Below are 17505 nucleotides of genomic sequence, written 5' to 3' on the forward strand. Positions count from 1 at the left end.
ACGAGGAGAGACTGAAGGACCTGAACCTGTTCAGCCTCAGCAAGAGGAGGCTGAGGGGGGACCTGGTGGCTGCCTACAAGCTCATCAGGGGAGATCAACAGCAAATAGGCAGAGCCCTTTTCTCCCCAGCACCACCTGGGGTGACGAAGAACAATGGTAATAAGCTGATGGAGAATAGGTTTGGGTTAGAGATCAGAAGGCAATATTTTACAGTTAGGGTGGCCAAAATCTGGAACCAACTTCCCAGGGAAGTGGTCCTCGCCCCTACCTTGGGCAAATTCAAGGGGAGGTTGGATGCTCACCTGTCTGGGGTCTTGTGAACCCAGCATTCATTCCTGCCTGTGGCAGGGGGTCAGGCTAGATGATCTGTTCAGGTCCCTCCTGACCCTAGCTACTATGAAACTATGAAACTATGAAGGCACCTCTCATTAGAGTCAAGGCCTCTCATTAGAGTCAAGCCACCCCTTGTTAGACTCAAGGCACCCCTCATTAGACTCAAGACAATCCCTCCTTAGATTCCAGGCATCCCTCATTAAACTTAAGGCACCTTTGTTAGACTCAAGGCACCCTCATTGGACTCAAGACACCCCTCCTTAGATTCAGGACACTCCTTGTTAAATTCAAGGTCCTTTGTTAGATTTGAGGAACCCTTGTTAGACTCAAGACACCCCTCCTTAGATTCAAGGCACCCCTCATTAGACTCAAGAAGCCCCTCATTAGTCTCAAGGCCTCTCAGTCTCAAGACACCCTTGTTAGACTCAAGGAACCCTCATTAGATTCAAGGCACCCCTCAGAAAATGCCGCCTGAGTTTCTTGACCACAGAGAAACATAAGCAAGGGATTTTTCCATTGCAAGGGACTCAGCGAGTCCACCGCAGCTTAGACTGGTGGCACTGGAGTCCTGCCTGAAATCTCGGGGTTTGTCTTGTGAATCATACGGATATCAGCAGGGCCAATAGTCCATCCAGCCCAGCATCCCATCCCAGACAGTGGAAGAAGCGGATGCGATAGGGAGGGAGAGCATGGCATTGGATATCTTAATGATTTATGCCCTTTCTATCCCACCCATTTTTCCCCTGCTCAACACCCTCCCTGACATCCATCATCTCTTAGGTTAGAGATGCTGGAGGAAACATCTTCAGCCCTCCTGCTCAATAGCCCTGAATAGATCCGTCACCCATGGACTTATCTCATCCTTTGTTGAATCTGGCCGTGCTCTCTGCCCCTGCCGCCTCCCAGGACAACGAACTCCGCACGGTAAGGACACGCTGGGGAGAAAACTCTTTTCTCTCATCAGTTTTAAACCTGCCATCTACTCCTTTCAGGGTGCCTCTGCTGCTAGTCTCCTGGGACATGGTGAATAACAGGTCCCTGCTCTGTTGGTCCACATCCTTCATGCACCCAACAGTGCTTGGAACCTTATGGCACCCTTGAAAGGCTCTCAAGGCAAGCCAAGATGCCACTCGTTAGATTCAGGGCACCCCTTGTTAAATTCAAGGCCCCTTGTTAGACTCAAGGCACCCTTTTTAGATTCAAGACACTCCTTCTTAGATTCAAGAGCCCCTCATTAGACACAAAACACCCCTTGTTAGACCCAAAACACCCCTTGTTAGACCCAAGGAGTCCCTTGCTAGACTCAAGGCATCCTCATTAGACACAAGACACCCCTTGTTAGACTCAAGGAACCCCTTGGTAGATTCAAGGCCTGTCATTAGATTCAATGAAAGGCCCCCTGGTTGAGAGGCACTGGTGTATGGTATTGTGATATACAGGGCAGGGGCAGGGGCAGGGGAAACGGGCTGGGGGTCGAGTCTAGGCTGGGGATGGGAAAGAAAACCAACAGGAGCAGTGTCTTTTAAGGTCCAATGAGTCAAGGCTGCCAGAGGTAATGATTGAGGATCCTCCTCCAACCATTGCCAACCTCACTGCAGGGAGAGCTTGGACAGTCACTGGACTGAGATGACCTAGGCAGAGCTAGGCCTATGCCCAAGGGAGTTGTGCACTCTCCATCACTGGAGGGTTCAAGGAGAGGCTAGGCAGGGATGATCTTGGTGTTGCAGTGCCTGTGCTCTGCTATGGGGATGTCCAGGTTGTGCTGGTTCTCCCCTTCCCCCCCTTTCTGCTCCATGTGTCGCGGGGTTTTAAACCTCCCCCTTAGGTGCTGGCTGCAGCCCAGGCTGGGAGTGGGCACTGGGCTGTGCCAATGCTCCTGCTCAGACCAACCCCTCAGGGTCCTGGCTAGAGGGTCTTGCCCTTCACTCAGGCTCAGACTGATGCCAGATTTGGGGTCAGGAAGAAATTTCCCCCCTGGTCAGACTGGTAGGGACTAGCTGGTTTTGCCTCCCTCAGCAGCAGGAGCATCGCCCCTACCTGGGGTCTCTCGGGCGACTATTAACGACGTGTACTGCAGCAGGATGTTGGCGGCCGCGGTCCCCCTGCTTTCCGTGGCAGGGTCAGATGCAATGCCTGCTGTCGTGTCAGGCTTGATGGTAGTCTTAGAAAGAGTTTAGGTGCTGGATGTGTCTGGGCTGCTTTGCACAGAGCTGATCCTGCCTCAGGCTCTACAACCTCTGGAAGTCCCTTCCAGCCCTACTTCTTGATGACCACTGGAGGGCCCATCCAGACCCACTTCTCTAGGACTTGCACCAGCCCTTGTGGGGGGCACTGACTGAGCTGGGAAGAGTACCCAGGTGTCCTATAGCCAGGTCCTGTCTTCTGGACCGCACCCTTGTTAGCGCAGGATAGACCCTGGGGGCTGTTCACATGCTGGGAGAACTGCTCTCCGTGTCCGCAGAGCCCCCGAGGCCAGGCCCAGGGACCTGGGTTCTCACAGCCGCTTGCACACGGGTTGGAGGTGCAGTGGTTACAGCAGCACAGGGCTGGTTTTGTTCGGGTCTCTTTCTCTTGCACCCCGGCCACGACACAGCTGCAGTCACAGCCAGGGAGCGGCCTCGACTTTGCGGGTAACAGCTGGGACTTCCTGTACGCTGTCGAGCAGGTCAGGCAAAGCTGTGAAAAGATCAAGGGCGCGGCACACCTGGGCCTGCAGAGAACAGGAAGGCATCAGAGGCGCTGGCGGGAGCTGGGTGGCAGGGATTGGGCCTGGACGGAGCGGGGCACGGGGTGGAAACTGGTTTTCACATGCCTGCCTGGTGTGTCGTCCCCCAGCCCCGATGGGATCTCAGCTGTGGGAGGCGATGGCCCCGCTGCTCCTGGCTGCACTTGGCCTTCTGGGAGGTGAGTATCAAATGGTCCTCAATGTCTCAGAGCCCTGCAAGCTCCCATGAGTCTCAGCAGGACATGGTCCCTGGGGCCTGAGTGAATTAGGAGCCTGCATCCTATTTCCATTCATGTCCAATGGCTTAAGCTGCATTCGACTGCGGGACCTGGGCTCCCCAATCCCTTGGGGGCCCTTCATGCCTCAAATCACATCCCTCCCTATGAGCAGCCAGGTCCAGGCCTCCAGGGTCCCCTCGAGGCCCGCAGGGCTGCTCGGCACCCCGACACCGCACAGTGACCGTGTCCCCTGGTTCCCTGACAGCGGCCCGTGCTCAAGCCCAAGGGGCGAGTCTAAGGGCCGGGCCGTGTCCAGGATGGTGACGCTGCCTCGTTCCTACAGCTGCCCGCACGGGGAGCAGGTCGCTGCGGGGCTGTGGGTACAGGACCCCAACCCCAACCCCAACCCCAGCGTGTGTGGCGCGGACGAGACACGGAGCAGCGCCGGGCCGGCTCCCTGGCCACAGCCGGGGCTGGTGCCGTGGTAGGAGCCGGAGGCGGGACGGCTGTGGGGTGCGGTGTGAAGGGTGTGAAGCCCCCGCGGGACTGGGAAGCAGTTGCAGGCAGCTGGCGTGCAGCTCGAGGCGGCGGGAAAAGGCCGGGCTGGGGCCGGGGGATGCCGCGGGCCCGCGCACGTGGGCTCGTATCGTGCCGGGGCTGACGGCGGTTTTAGCTTCGACGCCGGACGTGCCTGGGCTGGTTTGGCCGGAGCTCGGCGCCGGGCACCCCCTGCCAGCGCCGCTCCTGCAGGACCGCTGTCATTCCCACCCTGCCCGGATCCGGCCCCCAGGTTTGGGCAGCAAAGCAGTGCCCCCCTGCTGCCACTTCGGTGGCGGGACTGCCTGGCTCTGATCCTGCCCAGGGCAGCGGCTGCCCTGCACGGGACCCCTCCGGCCCCTCCGCTCCGGCCCGGCCAGGCCGGGCTCGCGCAGCGCCGGGGGCGCTGCAGCAAGGACAGGGTTAAATGTCTGCGTGCGGCCCCTGGCGGTGACGTCACAGAGCAGGGAGGGGGCGGGGCCGCGGGAACTTCCTGCCCGGCCTGGCTCCGCCCACGTGGGTGCGGGAAGGGGCCGTGGCGGTGAGTCGGGGGCTGGGGGTCGGGAGTGGTGGCATCACCGCAGGGTGGGTTGTGGGGGGCATCACCGGGGTGGAGGGGGCTGGGGGTGGGGAGTGAGGGGCATCACCGGGGTGGAGGGGGCTGGGGGTGGGGAGTGAGGGGCATCACCGGGGGGCGGTTGTGGGGGGAGTGAGGGGCATCACCGGGGTGGAGGGGGCGGGGGGTTGGGAGTGAGGGGCATCACCGGGGTGGAGGGGGCGGGGGGTGGGGAGTGAGGGGCATCACCAGGGGGCGGTTGTGGGGGGAGTGAGGGGCATCACCGGGATGGAGGGGGCTGGGGGTGGGGAGTGAGGGGCATCACCGGGGGGCAGTTGTGGGGGGAGTGAGGGGCATCACCGGGGTGGGGAGTGAGGGGCATCACTGGGGTGGAGGGGGTTGTGGGTCGGGAGTGAGGGGCATCACTGGGGCTGGGGGGCAGGAGCCTCCAGGGAGAGGAGGTGTGTGGTGCCTGGAGCCAGGTCCCGGCCGCAGGGATCCGGGTGCGAGAGGCAGGGCCGGGGAGACAGACAGGCCTGAAAGCAGCAGGGACAAAGGGGTCACTGCGGCTAATCCAGGTAATGGGATCAGGTTGAGCCCTCCCCGTCCCGCTGCCGTTCCTTCCCCTGCAGCTGCCCAGGCCAGTCCGGCTTGCCGAGGTCTCTGTCTCGCAGCCAGTCATCCTGGGTCGCTGGTGGTGGAGAGGCTGGAAGACGGGAGACTCAAGCACGGGCTCTGGTACGGACCCACCATGTCACTCGGGACCCCCCTGTCTGTCCCAGGGGCACCCTGAGCTGCCTGACATCAGTTGGGCTCTGGGTGAAAGAAACCCGGATGCTATAATCCCCGCCACGATAGGATCTGGGTCCAGCTGGCATCCAGACTCGGTGAGACCAGCATCCCATTGAGGGGGGTCCCCAGCAGCTGCGAGACATGGCAGTTGTCCTCCGGAAGAGCCCGGAGATCCTTGAGGATGGGGGAAGAGGAGTTTGGGGTATCCCAGGTTTGTTTATCAGCCCAGGACAGGGAGTAGGGATCCGTGACCCTCGGGCAAGGCCACCAAGGGTAGCCCCTGGGTAGGAATGACAGTGTCTCAGAGTTTCCCGAGTAGCGCAGAGGTCGTTATCTCAGACAAGTAGGAGGGACTATTGGGACTGGCATCAAACGCAGCATTCATGCGTTCTCAGCGTTCACCTCCTGAGATTGGCCTCCCCATGAGAGACGCCTGGCTGTCTATGGAGGATCTCAGGATCCTAGATAACGAGGGTGGGAAGGGACCTCAGGAGGTCACATCTTGTCCAACCGCCTGCTCCGAGTAGGACCAGCCCCGACTCCATCATCCCAGCAAGGCTCTGTCTAGCTGTGTCTTAAATACCTCCACGCTTTTAGATAACCCACTGCAGTGTTTCACACCCCTCCTAATGAGAGAGGTTTTTCCTAATATCTCTTGTTTTGGACCCATTCTGTCTTTGGGATAGACTTAGACCAAGCAGCTCTAGCTGCACCTCCCAGCAGCCCCGGTGATCCAGTAGAGACCACCTTAAATAGTCCACGCCTCTCACATCCTTGGTTTTGCACATGGACCAAGTGGCAGCGAAGGAGGTTGAGGTTGGATCTCAGGGGAAACGTTTGCCCTCTTCAAGCCAAGAAGCGTTGGGAGAGAGACCTGGGGGAGCTGGGGACGCTCCATCACTGGAGGGGCTCGAGGAGATGTTGGATAGACACTGGTGGGGGATGATGTAGGGGTTGCGATGCCTGTGTTCTGCTATGGGGATGTCCCAGGCCTCTGGGCTTTGCTGGTTGCCCCCCTTCCCTACCTTTCTGCTCCATGTGTCAGGGGGGGTTTAAACCTCCTCCAGAGGGGATGAGGATGGAGACTGGGCTGTGCCAATGATCCTGCTGGGACCAACCCCAGAGGGTCCTGACTAGAGGGTCTTGCCCCTGTATTCAGGCTCAGACTGATGTTACTTTTGAGGTCAGGATGGGATTTCCACCCCCCCCCCCCCCCCGGTCAGATTGGTACAAACTGGGGGAGGCGGGGGTCTATAGCAGGGGCACGGGCATGGGCTCTGCCTGGGGTCTCTGGAGCATTTATTAACAACCCTTCACAGCAGCAGGACGTTGGCGGCCCCCTGCTTTCCCTGCGGCAGGGTTGGGTGCAATGCCTGGTGTGTCAGGGCTGAGGGTAGTTTTAGGAAGAGTTTAGATGCTGAATGTGTCTGAGGTGGTTTGGACAGGGTTGATCCTGCCTCAGGCAGGGGGTTGACTAGATGTGACCTCTGGAGGTCCCTTCCACCCCACTTCTCTAGGATTCTCTGCCTCTATGACTTCTGGAGATCCCCTCCACCCCGACGTAATAGGGTCGTACAGATGTTGAGGTGGAGGGGATCTCCAGAGGTCATAGAGTCTTCATTATAGGGTCGTAGAGATGATGACTCAATGAACTCTGGAGATCCCCTCCACCTCAACAACCCTATAATGATGACTCTGACCTCTGGAGGTCCTTCCAGCCCCAATTCTGTAGGACTCTCTGCGATCCCATGATTTCTGGGCCAACACAGCTACACCATCCCCTTTACACTAACTTCCCTGTGAAGAGAAACAGTGAGAAACCTGAGACCTTGTCACCCAGTAGCAAGCGTACCTGTATGGTCTCTTCTTTCTGCAGTTGCGGTTGGTCATGTGGCCTGATGGCTGGTATCTCAGTATAGTTTGCATGTCTTATTCTCCTCTGGTGGTGGGATTGCTATCCATGGAGGTTTTCAAGGGTTGGCTCGACAAAGCCTTGGCTGGGATGATGTAGTTGAGGCTGGTCCTGCTCGGAGCAGGAGTTGGACTGGATGTGACCTCCTGAGGTTCCTTCCAGCCCTCATTGTCTACGATAGGATAAAACCACCCCCAGAGTCATCCCGGGTGTCACTGAACGGTGCCCCGGGTGAGGAGAGTCCCATCGAGCATGGCTTATTGGGACAGGAGGAGCTGAAAGGTGATAACCCTGTGTCCTGCTGAGGAAGCCCTTTTTCATAGACTCATAGAAAATTCATGTTGGAAGGGATATCAGGAATTGCATCTAGTACAATCCCCTGCTCCAAGCAAAGCAGCAAGGCTACATGTCATCCCAGCCAAGAATTTGTCTAGCCAAGGCTTCAAAGCCTCCAAGGAGATCCCAGCACACGCATATCTGGAGGGTGAGCCCCTTCACCACCTCCTCCAGAACCTCTTGATGGCTGCTCTTCTCCCCCCACCTGTTTGTTTATGCATTCCCCATCCATGGCCTAACTAAATCCCAGGACCTCTCGGTCTACATTCTTCTGGGCCTGCTTGAGATACTCACCAGGAAGGAGGCTGTGGCCAGGGGACCCTGGGGACCCCAGAGCCACTTTCCTTTCCCTGGTTCGATCTCGTCTCCAGGCAGAGCATCACTGGGCAGCATGCAGTAGCTGCTTGGACTGGTTCAAGGGGTACGTCTGGTGCACTCCCCCCCCACCCCGGTGCCTTTGTTTTGAACCTGCGACCTTCACTGTTGACCTATATTGCCTTTTATTTGTCCCACGTATTCAGTAGCACATATCCTGGGTCCGTAGGTCTGTCTCGCCCAGTCTCCCATGTCACACGGTAGCAGAGAGTGGAGGCTGGAAGGTAGAGTGGCTGGGTCTGAGCTGGGTTTCTCCCCCTGCTCCTCTCTCCCTGGCAGCCTCCAGCATTGAGAGGCCATACCCCTTGCTCCCAGGCTTGATAGCAACAAATGCCCCTTTTCTCCAAGAATGGGTCCGAGCCCTTGGGGAATCAGGCTGGACTGGGATCAAGCTGTCTTTCAGAGCCTGGATCCAAACCCAGGGGAGAAGGCAGATGAGGAATGGGACTTGTTTATGACCACAAAAAGCATGACCAAGGACTGCAGGAAAGTTGCCTGAATACAGGGGCTTTTTAAAGCCATTGAGGACTAGGATCAGGCACTCATATGAGCCATTTGGGAGTGGAAAGCCTGATGTGAGGGTTTGGGAAAGCAAAGGAAGGAAGCAGCAGGATGTGTCCTCATTGCCAGTGGAGTGGAGTAAGTTCGGGGAGAAGAATTGCAGGCTCAGAGATGCTCCTCCCTCTTTAGAGGAGCACTGAAAGAGCTCCATGAAGATGGATAGTCCATTTGCCAGCTTGATGGCAGGCTGAGGATACTAATGCCTCTGGGCTCTTGATTGCCTGAAACGAAGGCTGGGAGCCTGTGAGAGTGGCTCTCATCCATCCTGGATCTCAGGCAGAAAGTGAGGCAGATCCTTTCCACCCTGATCTTTACAAAGGGGAAGGGTAGTGGGATGGGAATCCTATCGAAGTGTGGCTGCAAGGGACCTGTACGGGCCATAGTCATCATTATAAGGTCATAGCCATATCTGGGTGGAAGGCACCTCTAGAAGTCATTGAGTCATCATAGGGTCACAGAGATGTTGGGGTGGAAGGGACCTCTGGAGGTCATATTCATCATTATAGGGTTGTAGAGATGTTGTGCCAGAAAAGACCTCTAGGGGTCCTAGAGTCTTCATTATTAGGTTGTAGAGTGTGGAAGAGACCCCCAGAGGTCATAGAGACATTATTTTAAGGTTGTAGAGATGTGATGGAAGGCACCTCTAGAGGTCATAGTTATAGTGTCATGGAGATGTTGGGCTAGGAGGGACCTCTAGGGGTCATAAAGATGACTCCATAGGGTCATAGTGATGTAGGGGTGGAGGGGATCTCCAGAAGTCATAGAGGCAGAGAGTCCTAGAGAAGTGGGGCTGAAGGGACCTCCAGAGGTCACATCCAGTCCAACCCCTGCCCGAGGCAGGATCAGCCCTGTCCAAACCATCCCAGATGCATCCAGCAACTAAACTTTTTGTAAAACTAACATCAGCCCTGACACAACATCAGACATCACACCCAAAACTGCCGCAGGGAAAGTTGGGGGACCATGGCCACCAACATCCTACTGCTGTGAAAGTTTGTTAATAAAAGCTCCAGAGATCCCAGGTAGAGACCGTGCCCCCACTACAGAGGAAGGCAACCCCCACCCCCCCCAGTTGGTACTAATCTCACCAGGGTAAAATTCCTTCCTGACCCCAAATCTGGCATCGGTCTGAGCACGAGCAGAGGGGCAAGACCCTCTAGCCATGACCTTCTGGTGTTAGTACCAGCAGGAACATTGGCACATCCCAGTCCCCATCCCCAGCCTGGGCTGCAGCCAGCACCCAACACCTCTGGGGGAGGCTTAAAAACTTCCTGATGTGGCAGAAAGCGTGGGGGTGGGGGGCAAACAGCAAAGCCCAGAAGCCTGGGATATCCCCATAGCAGAGCACAGGCATTGTTGTGCCTAGATCACTCCTACCCAGGCTCTATTCAGCCTCTCCTTGAACCCCTCCAGTGATGGAAAGTCCCCAACTCCCCTGGGCTTCTTCCACTGCCTCCCAGCTCTAAAAGTGGAAAAGTTTTTTCCAGAAATCCAATCTAAATCCACTTAAATAAAACACTCCAGAGTCATCCCCAGGTGGGGGGTGGGTATTATGCTGCATGGCTTGTGTCTTTATGCGGGGGGAAGTGGGGAGGTGGGGGCTGTGGGTTTGTGAGCCCACATGGGACAATTGCGGGGAGGGTCATTTATAAAGTTGTAAGGGGAGAGGGGCTCTGGGGTATGGAAGAGATGGGCTGTGAGACCTGGCTGGGGCAACTGGGGTGGGGACCATAAAAATGTGCCATTGACTGATCAGGCCCTAAATCCGTCTTGCCCAGTCCCCTGTGTCAAGTAAAGGCTGGAAAAGAGTGTGTTGGGTCTGAGCTGGGTTTCTCCTCCTGTTCCTCTCTCCCTTGCAGCCTCCAGCATTGAAGGCTCAGCATTGAGGTGCTCCTCACTCCTGTGCTCAGTAGCGACCGATGCCCTTTTCCTCCAAGAATAGGTCCAAGCCCTTGGTGGATCTGGCTAAACTCTCAGCTTCCAGCACATCTGGTAGCTACAAGTCCCACCCTTTCCTCCCACTCTGGGTGGAAAAGACCTGCCTGGTGTTCGCTATCAATCAACGGCCTCCTAGTCTTGTGCGGTGACCCCGTTTTTATCTGGTGAGCGACAGGTAATAAATCCCCAGTGATTTTTCTCTTCACCTTTCAGTATTTTGGAAACCCTTCTGCCCCCTCTCCAATGATCTCTCTTCTAACCTGAACAGGCCTGGCCTTGTGGGTCTCTCCTCCATAGCTCTCATTGTCCTTGCTGCCCTTGGGACCTTCTCTAGCTTTTCTAGAGGGGCTTATGAGGTGGTAGTGGTCCTGGCCTTGCACAGAGGGGTGTTGTGGGATCCAGCCCTTTCACCAGGCCCTGCATCAGTGCAGGGGAGACGATCACGCAGCTTGCCCGTGGAGTTAATTTTAGGGTGCCTCAGGGGTTTACGGAGCTCTTTCCGTCCTCGCTCTGCCATCACATGATAATGGCTCTGGTTCTTTTCCCACAGGTGGCCCAGGGGACGGAGACGCCTCCAGTAAGTCCCACAAGAGAGCAAGAGAGGAGGCCCTGAGCTGGGTGAGGCCTCCCCAAGGAAAAATGGCTGCTGATATGGGTCCCGCGCCAGCCCCGGGCTTCTCCTTGCCAACATCAGGACAGCCCCGCGTGAAAGTGGAGGAGCAGGAAGCAGAGCCCAGGGTGGGAGCAAAGGGCACTGGGAAAACCCCTCGCATTGTCCAGGCTGGGACCAGCGGTGGGTCCCTGACATGGGCAGCTCCACGGCAGGTCAAGCAGGAGCTGCAGGAGGAACCGGTCCAGCGCTGGAAGGTGCTTCAAGCCCCGCCATCCCCTGCCGGTGCTGCACCAACCCTGTCCTCCCCACGGGTGCTGGAGCTGGCACCCAGGGATGAGCCTTCAGCTGTGGAGACGCGGCGCCAGCACTTCCGGGGCTTCTGCTACCAGGAGGCCGAGGGGCCGCGGGAGGTTTGCAGCCGCCTGCGGGAGCTCTGCCGAGGTTGGCTGCAGCCCCAGCGCCGCAGCAAGGAACAGATGCTGGAGCTGGTGGTGCTGGAGCAGTTCCTGGCCATCCTGCCCCAGGAGATGCAGAGCTGGCAGTGGGGGTGCGGCGTGGAGACCTGTGCCGAGGCCGTGGCTTTGGCTGAGGGGTTTCAGCTGGGGCAGGAGGAGGATGAAAAGCTGCAGGTGAGAGCGTTGCATCCTGATTGTCAATGCTGCCATCCCCGTCTCCCTATTCAGGGCTGCCTGGCAACATGTTTCACTCCCCCCGCCAGGTCACAGTGCGTGTGAAAGTCGAGGACGTGACCTCGGACAAGATGGTGCCTGCTGGGACATTGTGGGAACCTCTGGATTCCTGTCTGGAGCGTCCCCCCATGCACACACCCCAGGACGAGGCTGGATGGGGTGAAAGCCCAGGGCCTCGGGGAAGGTTGCCTCGTGCCTTCAGAGAGGAGCCTGCATCACTCCAGGAGTCAGGTACCGTGCAAAGTGTGGCGGCTGGTGCCCTTATGGCTGTTCAGCCCATAGCATGAGAGGGTCAAATCCTTGTCACTGCCCGTCAGGGGTGGGATGGTTCCCACAGACCTCTTGTGCTGTCACAGTACCTGGCAGGAAGGTCCTTAATCTTGTTTGGACTCCCTTAATGTAACCAGGGCATGTATCAGTGATCAAGACCAAACCAGGCCACCCCTTTCTCAAGGTGCCTGCGAGCCACCTGCTGCCAAGCTTGGGCTGGCTCAGGTGTCCTGGTAACAGCTTTTCCCAGTGACTTCTACCCAGTTCCCATAAGTTAACTATAGAATTGTAGAGAGATTCATAGAGTCCTAAAGAAGCGGGGCTGGATGGACCTCCAGAGGTCATGTCTAATTTGGTCCCCTGCCTGAGACAGGATCAGCCCTGTCCAAACCATCCCAGACACACCCAGCGTCTAAACTTTGTAAAACTACCGTCGACCCTGACATAACACCAGACATAGCACCTGAAACTGCCACTGGGAAAGTGGAGAGACCCCAGCCACCAGTGTCCTATAAAAGGTTGTTAATAGATGCTCAAGAGGTCCCATGTTGAGGCCATGCCCCTGCTACAGAGAAAGGCAGTCTGATCAGGGGGGAAATTCCTGCTGACTCAAAAACCTGGCATTGATCTGGCCCTGAGCAGAGGGGCAAGACCCTATAGTTACGACCCTTCAAGTTTGGTCCTAGCAGGAGCATTGGCACAGCCCAGTCCCCATCCCCAGCCTGGGCTGCAGCCAACACCCAATGCCTCTGATGCTTGTAGCAGAAAGGGGGGACAGGGGCAACCGGCAAACCCCAGCCTTTGTCCTACTGCAGATTCCCCCGATGCACGTGAGACCTGGGACTCATCGGCAGATGAAAGCTCCTCAGGCTGGTTCCCCATGCAAGGCCCTTCCCTTGAAGCAGGTAAGAGCTGTGGGGCTGTGCCCATTCTGGTACCAGGGGGTGCCATCCATCAGCAGGAGACTCTCTGTTGTCAGGTTTCCTTGAGGGTTGAGGCTCCCACTGATAAGCTCGTTCTCTTCTCCCAGTGCCCCCCAAGGAAACTTTCCTTATGCCCTTGAGCAGAAAGTCTCATGATACTCCTTTGTACATCCACGGTGCATCCACACTGAAGACTACACCCAGCTCTGGTCCCTGCACCTCCAACAGGATAGAGAAGAGCTAGAGAAGGTTCAGAGAAGGGAAGCAAGGATGATAAGAGCTATGGAGGGGCTTCTCTGGTGGGAGAGACTAATGAGGCCAGGCCTGGTCAGGTTAGAAGACTGACACTGGAGGGGGGGCAGGAGAAGGGTTTCCAAAATACTGAAAGGTGAAGAGAAAGTCACTGGGGATTTATTATTGAGAAAGTCACCAGACAAGAATGAGGGGTCACGACATGGAACTAGGAGGTCGTTGGTTGATAACGAACACCAGGCATGTCTTTGTCACCTGCGAGGTAGGAAAGGCTCGGATTTGTGGCCACCAGCTGTGGTGGAAGCTGAGAGTGTAGCCGGATCCACCAAAGGATTGGACCCGTTCTTGGAGGAAAAGGGGCATTGGTCACTATTGAGCCTGGGAATGAAGGGCTCAGCCTCTGAATCAGAATCTCCTGGACCTTCAATGCTGGAGGCTTCAAGGGAGAGAGGAACAGGGGGAAAATCTCAGCCCCAACCCAGCTCACTCTCTCCTTTCCAGCCTCCACTCTCTGCAGTGTGTGACACAGGAGACGGGCAAGACAGGCTCTGGGGTCTGCTCCAATCAGTGTCCATTCTCATGACTTAATCTAATACATAAGCAAGCTTTATGATAATATCTCTATACCTATTGGCTCAAAACTCTCCCTTTACACTCCTGCTTACACTTCACTGATGCCCAAACAAGGTGAAGTTTATTAAATCTCGTTCTACCTGAAAGCAGGATTAAAAGGTGGAATTTGACTCTGTTATGGTAGCGTTAGAGTGATGTCATAGCTGTGAGGGTCCAGGAATTACACGAGGGGCCAAGATTTCTTAAGGACCAACTCTTTTATTGGCCCGCCTGTATAATTAGACAAGCTTTTGAATGCAAGATGTTTTTCTTTAGGGCTGAAGAATAAAAGCCAACATAGCAAAGAAAAGCAAGGAACAGTCAGAAAGGAGAAATTCCTAGGGGCAGCAGACAAAACAATTAGCTGAAGAAAAGAAGTCGATTACTGGGGGATTAGAAAAGGAGCTCTGTCGCAGTGGGATGCAGGAGGCTGGACACAATGGACCTAGGACCTACTCTGATCCAGTCCGTGGCAATTCTGATGTGTGTTATTGGGTGAGAAGTCCCAGATCAGACCAGTGTAGAGGGAACTGGAGGGGCATGAGAAAGATGGTTGTTTCGGAGCCACGTCTGCTACACTGTAGGGGATGTCGGCACTTCCCATCCTTTCCAGGAGTTGACTGAAAAGAAGGAGCTCTCAGAGGCTGGCACTGAGAAGAGCTAGGGTCTCCAAGCCCAGGGGCTTGCCCCTGTTGAAGCCACGCCAAGACTGGCTGCAGGAGGTGCTTTGCGCAGAAGGAGACCAGATGAGATCTCCCTTCTGCTTTCTCTCTCCTCTTGCATGCAGAGAGGAGTGATCAGAGCTTTCCCATTGCTAACGATGCTGGGGCTAACCTGTGGATGCTCTTTCTGTTCCAGGGATCCTGAGCAGAGCTGAGGAAGGGCCTGTAACCCAGGAGCTGCCACGGCCGTTCTCGTGGAGGCTGCTGGATAGAAGCTCCCAACCTGAGCCCAAGAGGCAGGGCCAACCCCAACTGCAGAGGGACATTGTGGCTGGGAGCAGAGATGGGTGCGATTTGGAAGCCAGGGACAAGAGCCAGGAAAGTCTTGTGGAGCTGAGAGACCTGAAGATCCACCAGTGGCAACTTCACCAAGGCGAGAGGCTGGATCCAAGCCAAGCTGACGGGGCTGGCATCCGAGGGAAGCCAGAGCTTGGTACCGTGTGCCAGGAGAGAGCTCACCCCTGCCTTCAGTGCGGGAAGCATTTCAGCTGCCCATCGCGCCTGGCCGCACACGAGCGTCTGCACGCAGGGGAGAAGCCTCATGGCTGCCCCGAGTGCGAGAAGCGCTTCGCCCATCCCTACTACCTGGCTGCCCACCGCCGTGTGCACTCAGGGGAGAAGCCCCATGGCTGCCCTGAGTGCGAGAAGCGCTTCTCCAGCCGCTCGGACCTGGCCCGGCACCGCCGCATCCACTCGGGGGAGAAGCCGCAGCGCTGCGGGGACTGTGGCAAGAGCTTCCTGTGCCGCTGGAAGCTGACCCGGCACCAGCGCATCCACTCGGGGGAGAAGCTGCACCGGTGCCAGGACTGCGGGAAGAGCTTCGCTCGCCCTGACGGCCTGGCTGCTCACCGCCGCATTCACTCGGGTGAGAGGCCGCACCGCTGCGGGGACTGCGGCAAGAGCTTCACGCAGTCGTCTGGCCTGGCCGTCCACCGTAAGTTCCATTCGGGGGAGAAACCCCATGGCTGTCCCGACTGCGGAAAGAGCTTTGTGCGCCGGCCAGACCTGGCCCAGCACCGGCGCATCCACTCGGGCGAGCGCCCATATGTCTGCGGCGCCTGCGGGAAGAGCTTTGTCAACAGCTCCAACCTGGCCCGGCACCGCCGCATCCATGTGCAGGCGCCGGCTTGACTTGGCCCCCATGGTGGACGCCCCTTCAGCCTCCACACCTCCTGCCCTCAGGCAGACGGCTTGCCAAGGGTAGAGAGATGTGTCCGGCCCTTGTGAGGCACCGAAAGAGTCGCTGGGTCCAGAGGCCTGACCCTGGTATTTGATGGGGAGCAGAGAGGATGTTCCCTTTTGCCAGAGGGAGTTAGCTGGCTGTGTTCCTTGCTGCCCCTCAGGAATGACATCAGAATCCGCCTCAGAATCTGGCCCTGCCCAGGCAGAGCCATAGTGGACAGGAGAGGCTGGGGCAGGGGTCAGCACGGGCACCGCGACCTCCCCCTCTTTCTGACGTTGACCCCGGACCCTGCTGCACTGAGACTGTCCAGTTCTCCTGCATGGACCAGCTGTGCCTTCCCGGCACGAGGCCACAGGCAGGCCTGACAGGCACCCTGGGGCTGTCACTCCGGTTCACTGCCATGGCATGGGCTGGTGGGCTTGTTCCTCCAATCATTCTTGGGGTCCCAGTACTGGAGGGTCTTGGGCTGCAGCATTCATGGTATTTATGACCAGAGAAGCATTTGCTGAACCCCATCTCCCCCCCCACCCCCCAACAAATCATCGCTCCCCCTGAAATGTTTGTGCCTGTAACTCTCCCAGTGTCCCTCACGGCTTCTCTTGTCCTCTCAGCGGACTGTTAGCAGGAACCTCCGGGCAGTGTGGACCAGAGTGCCTCTGCTGGCTTTGAGCTGGGGGCTGTATAGAGCAGTCCTGTCCTTCTTCGTGTCCTTGGGACAAGGTATTTAGCAGAAGTCGCAGCTTCGTTGGCAACCGATGGGCCCAGGCTGCAAGCGCTTCTGCCATGGCAAAGGAGAGACAGCCCACGACATAACCTACCTCTCCTATGGAAGTGTGGGGCAGCCTCTTGAGGGGGCAAATTCAGCACATTGGACTCTCCCGTTGCAAGTGTCAGGTCTTGGCTGGTCCCAAAACCATTCAACTCTGTGATTCTCCTGTGGCAGCGACTCCCAAAGGCTATTGACCATCCATCCTATCACCTCTTCCCCGATGCCGTGTCCTGCTGAACAGGGCACCCAATGGACATCTTTCCTGACAGATCAGGTGTCCCAAAGTCAGGAACTCATCCCCACGTCCCCTAGACCACATTTTTTTTTTTTTAAAGAAAATAAACCTCATGTTGTTTGAACAGCCCTTGTGATTCGGGGGTGGGGAAGGACCAGTTTGTCTTGTGTTGGAAGTGGCCGTAAAAGGAGTTTTGAAAGGGACCTGGCCCAGGTTGAATTTCCAAGGGGCTGAGATGGCCAATGGGCGTGGGCGTCAAAGGGATTGAAGTGCCTTGGAGGGGAGGTCAGCATCCTTGGTCTGGAGGTCTGCCTTCAGCATGTCCTTGTAGCGTTTCCTCTGCCTGCTGCGAGATTTCAAGCCATTCCAGTGGCATCCAGGCTCTTGATGTGACAGTAGTAGGCCACCCATGAGCTGTACCCCCCAGGCCTTCAGCACAGACCCCATGAGGAGGCTGTAGAGGCCTTCAGGCCAAGGTGATCAAGCCTGTAGCCAAACCACCCCCCTGAGCCCCCGCTCAGTCAGGAAACTCCCCCTCATCTCCAGCCTCAGTTTCCCCAGCTGCAAGCTTGAGGCCATTGCTCCTAGTCCTGCCCCCTGCAGAGAAGAAAGTCCATCCCCATCCTCTCTGTTACTATCCTTCAAGACTGTGATCAAATCCCTGCTCAGGCTTCTCTTCTGCACTCTCAGTTGCTCCAGCTCTTCTGGCCTCTCCTGATCATCCCTGTCTCCCTGGCCCTTGATCATTTCTTTTGCCCTGTGCTGGACTCTTTCCCATCTGTCTATGACCCTCTTGAAGTGCAGGGCCCGGACCTGGACACCGGACTCCAGGGGCAGCCTCCCCAGTGCTGACTAGAGGGGAGAATCCCTGCCCCAGACTTGTTCCTACGACCAAGGAGGCTGTTGGCTTTTATTGCCACCAGAGTGCACTGTCGGCTCATTCCACGGCCCTCA

At 56.9% G+C, this 17505-nt stretch overlaps 1 protein-coding gene across 1 annotated transcript; it reads left to right on the forward strand.

Annotated features, from left to right (window-relative positions):
* Positions 1-4142: 4142 nt before the first annotated feature.
* LOC106737352 (zinc finger and SCAN domain-containing protein 21) lies at positions 4143-16675 on the forward strand. The gene is made up of 5 exons (XM_019498430.2): positions 4143-4354; positions 10834-11525; positions 11615-11816; positions 12671-12760; positions 14501-16675. The coding sequence occupies exons 2-5, from the start codon at positions 10923-10925 to the stop codon at positions 15493-15495; spliced, it is 1890 nt and encodes a 629-aa protein (XP_019353975.1). The 5' UTR covers positions 4143-4354; positions 10834-10922; the 3' UTR covers positions 15496-16675.
* Positions 16676-17505: the final 830 nt, after the last annotated feature.

Source organism: Alligator mississippiensis, chromosome 15 (assembly GCF_030867095.1).
Source record: "Alligator mississippiensis isolate rAllMis1 chromosome 15, rAllMis1, whole genome shotgun sequence".
NCBI lineage: Eukaryota > Metazoa > Chordata > Crocodylia > Alligatoridae > Alligator > Alligator mississippiensis.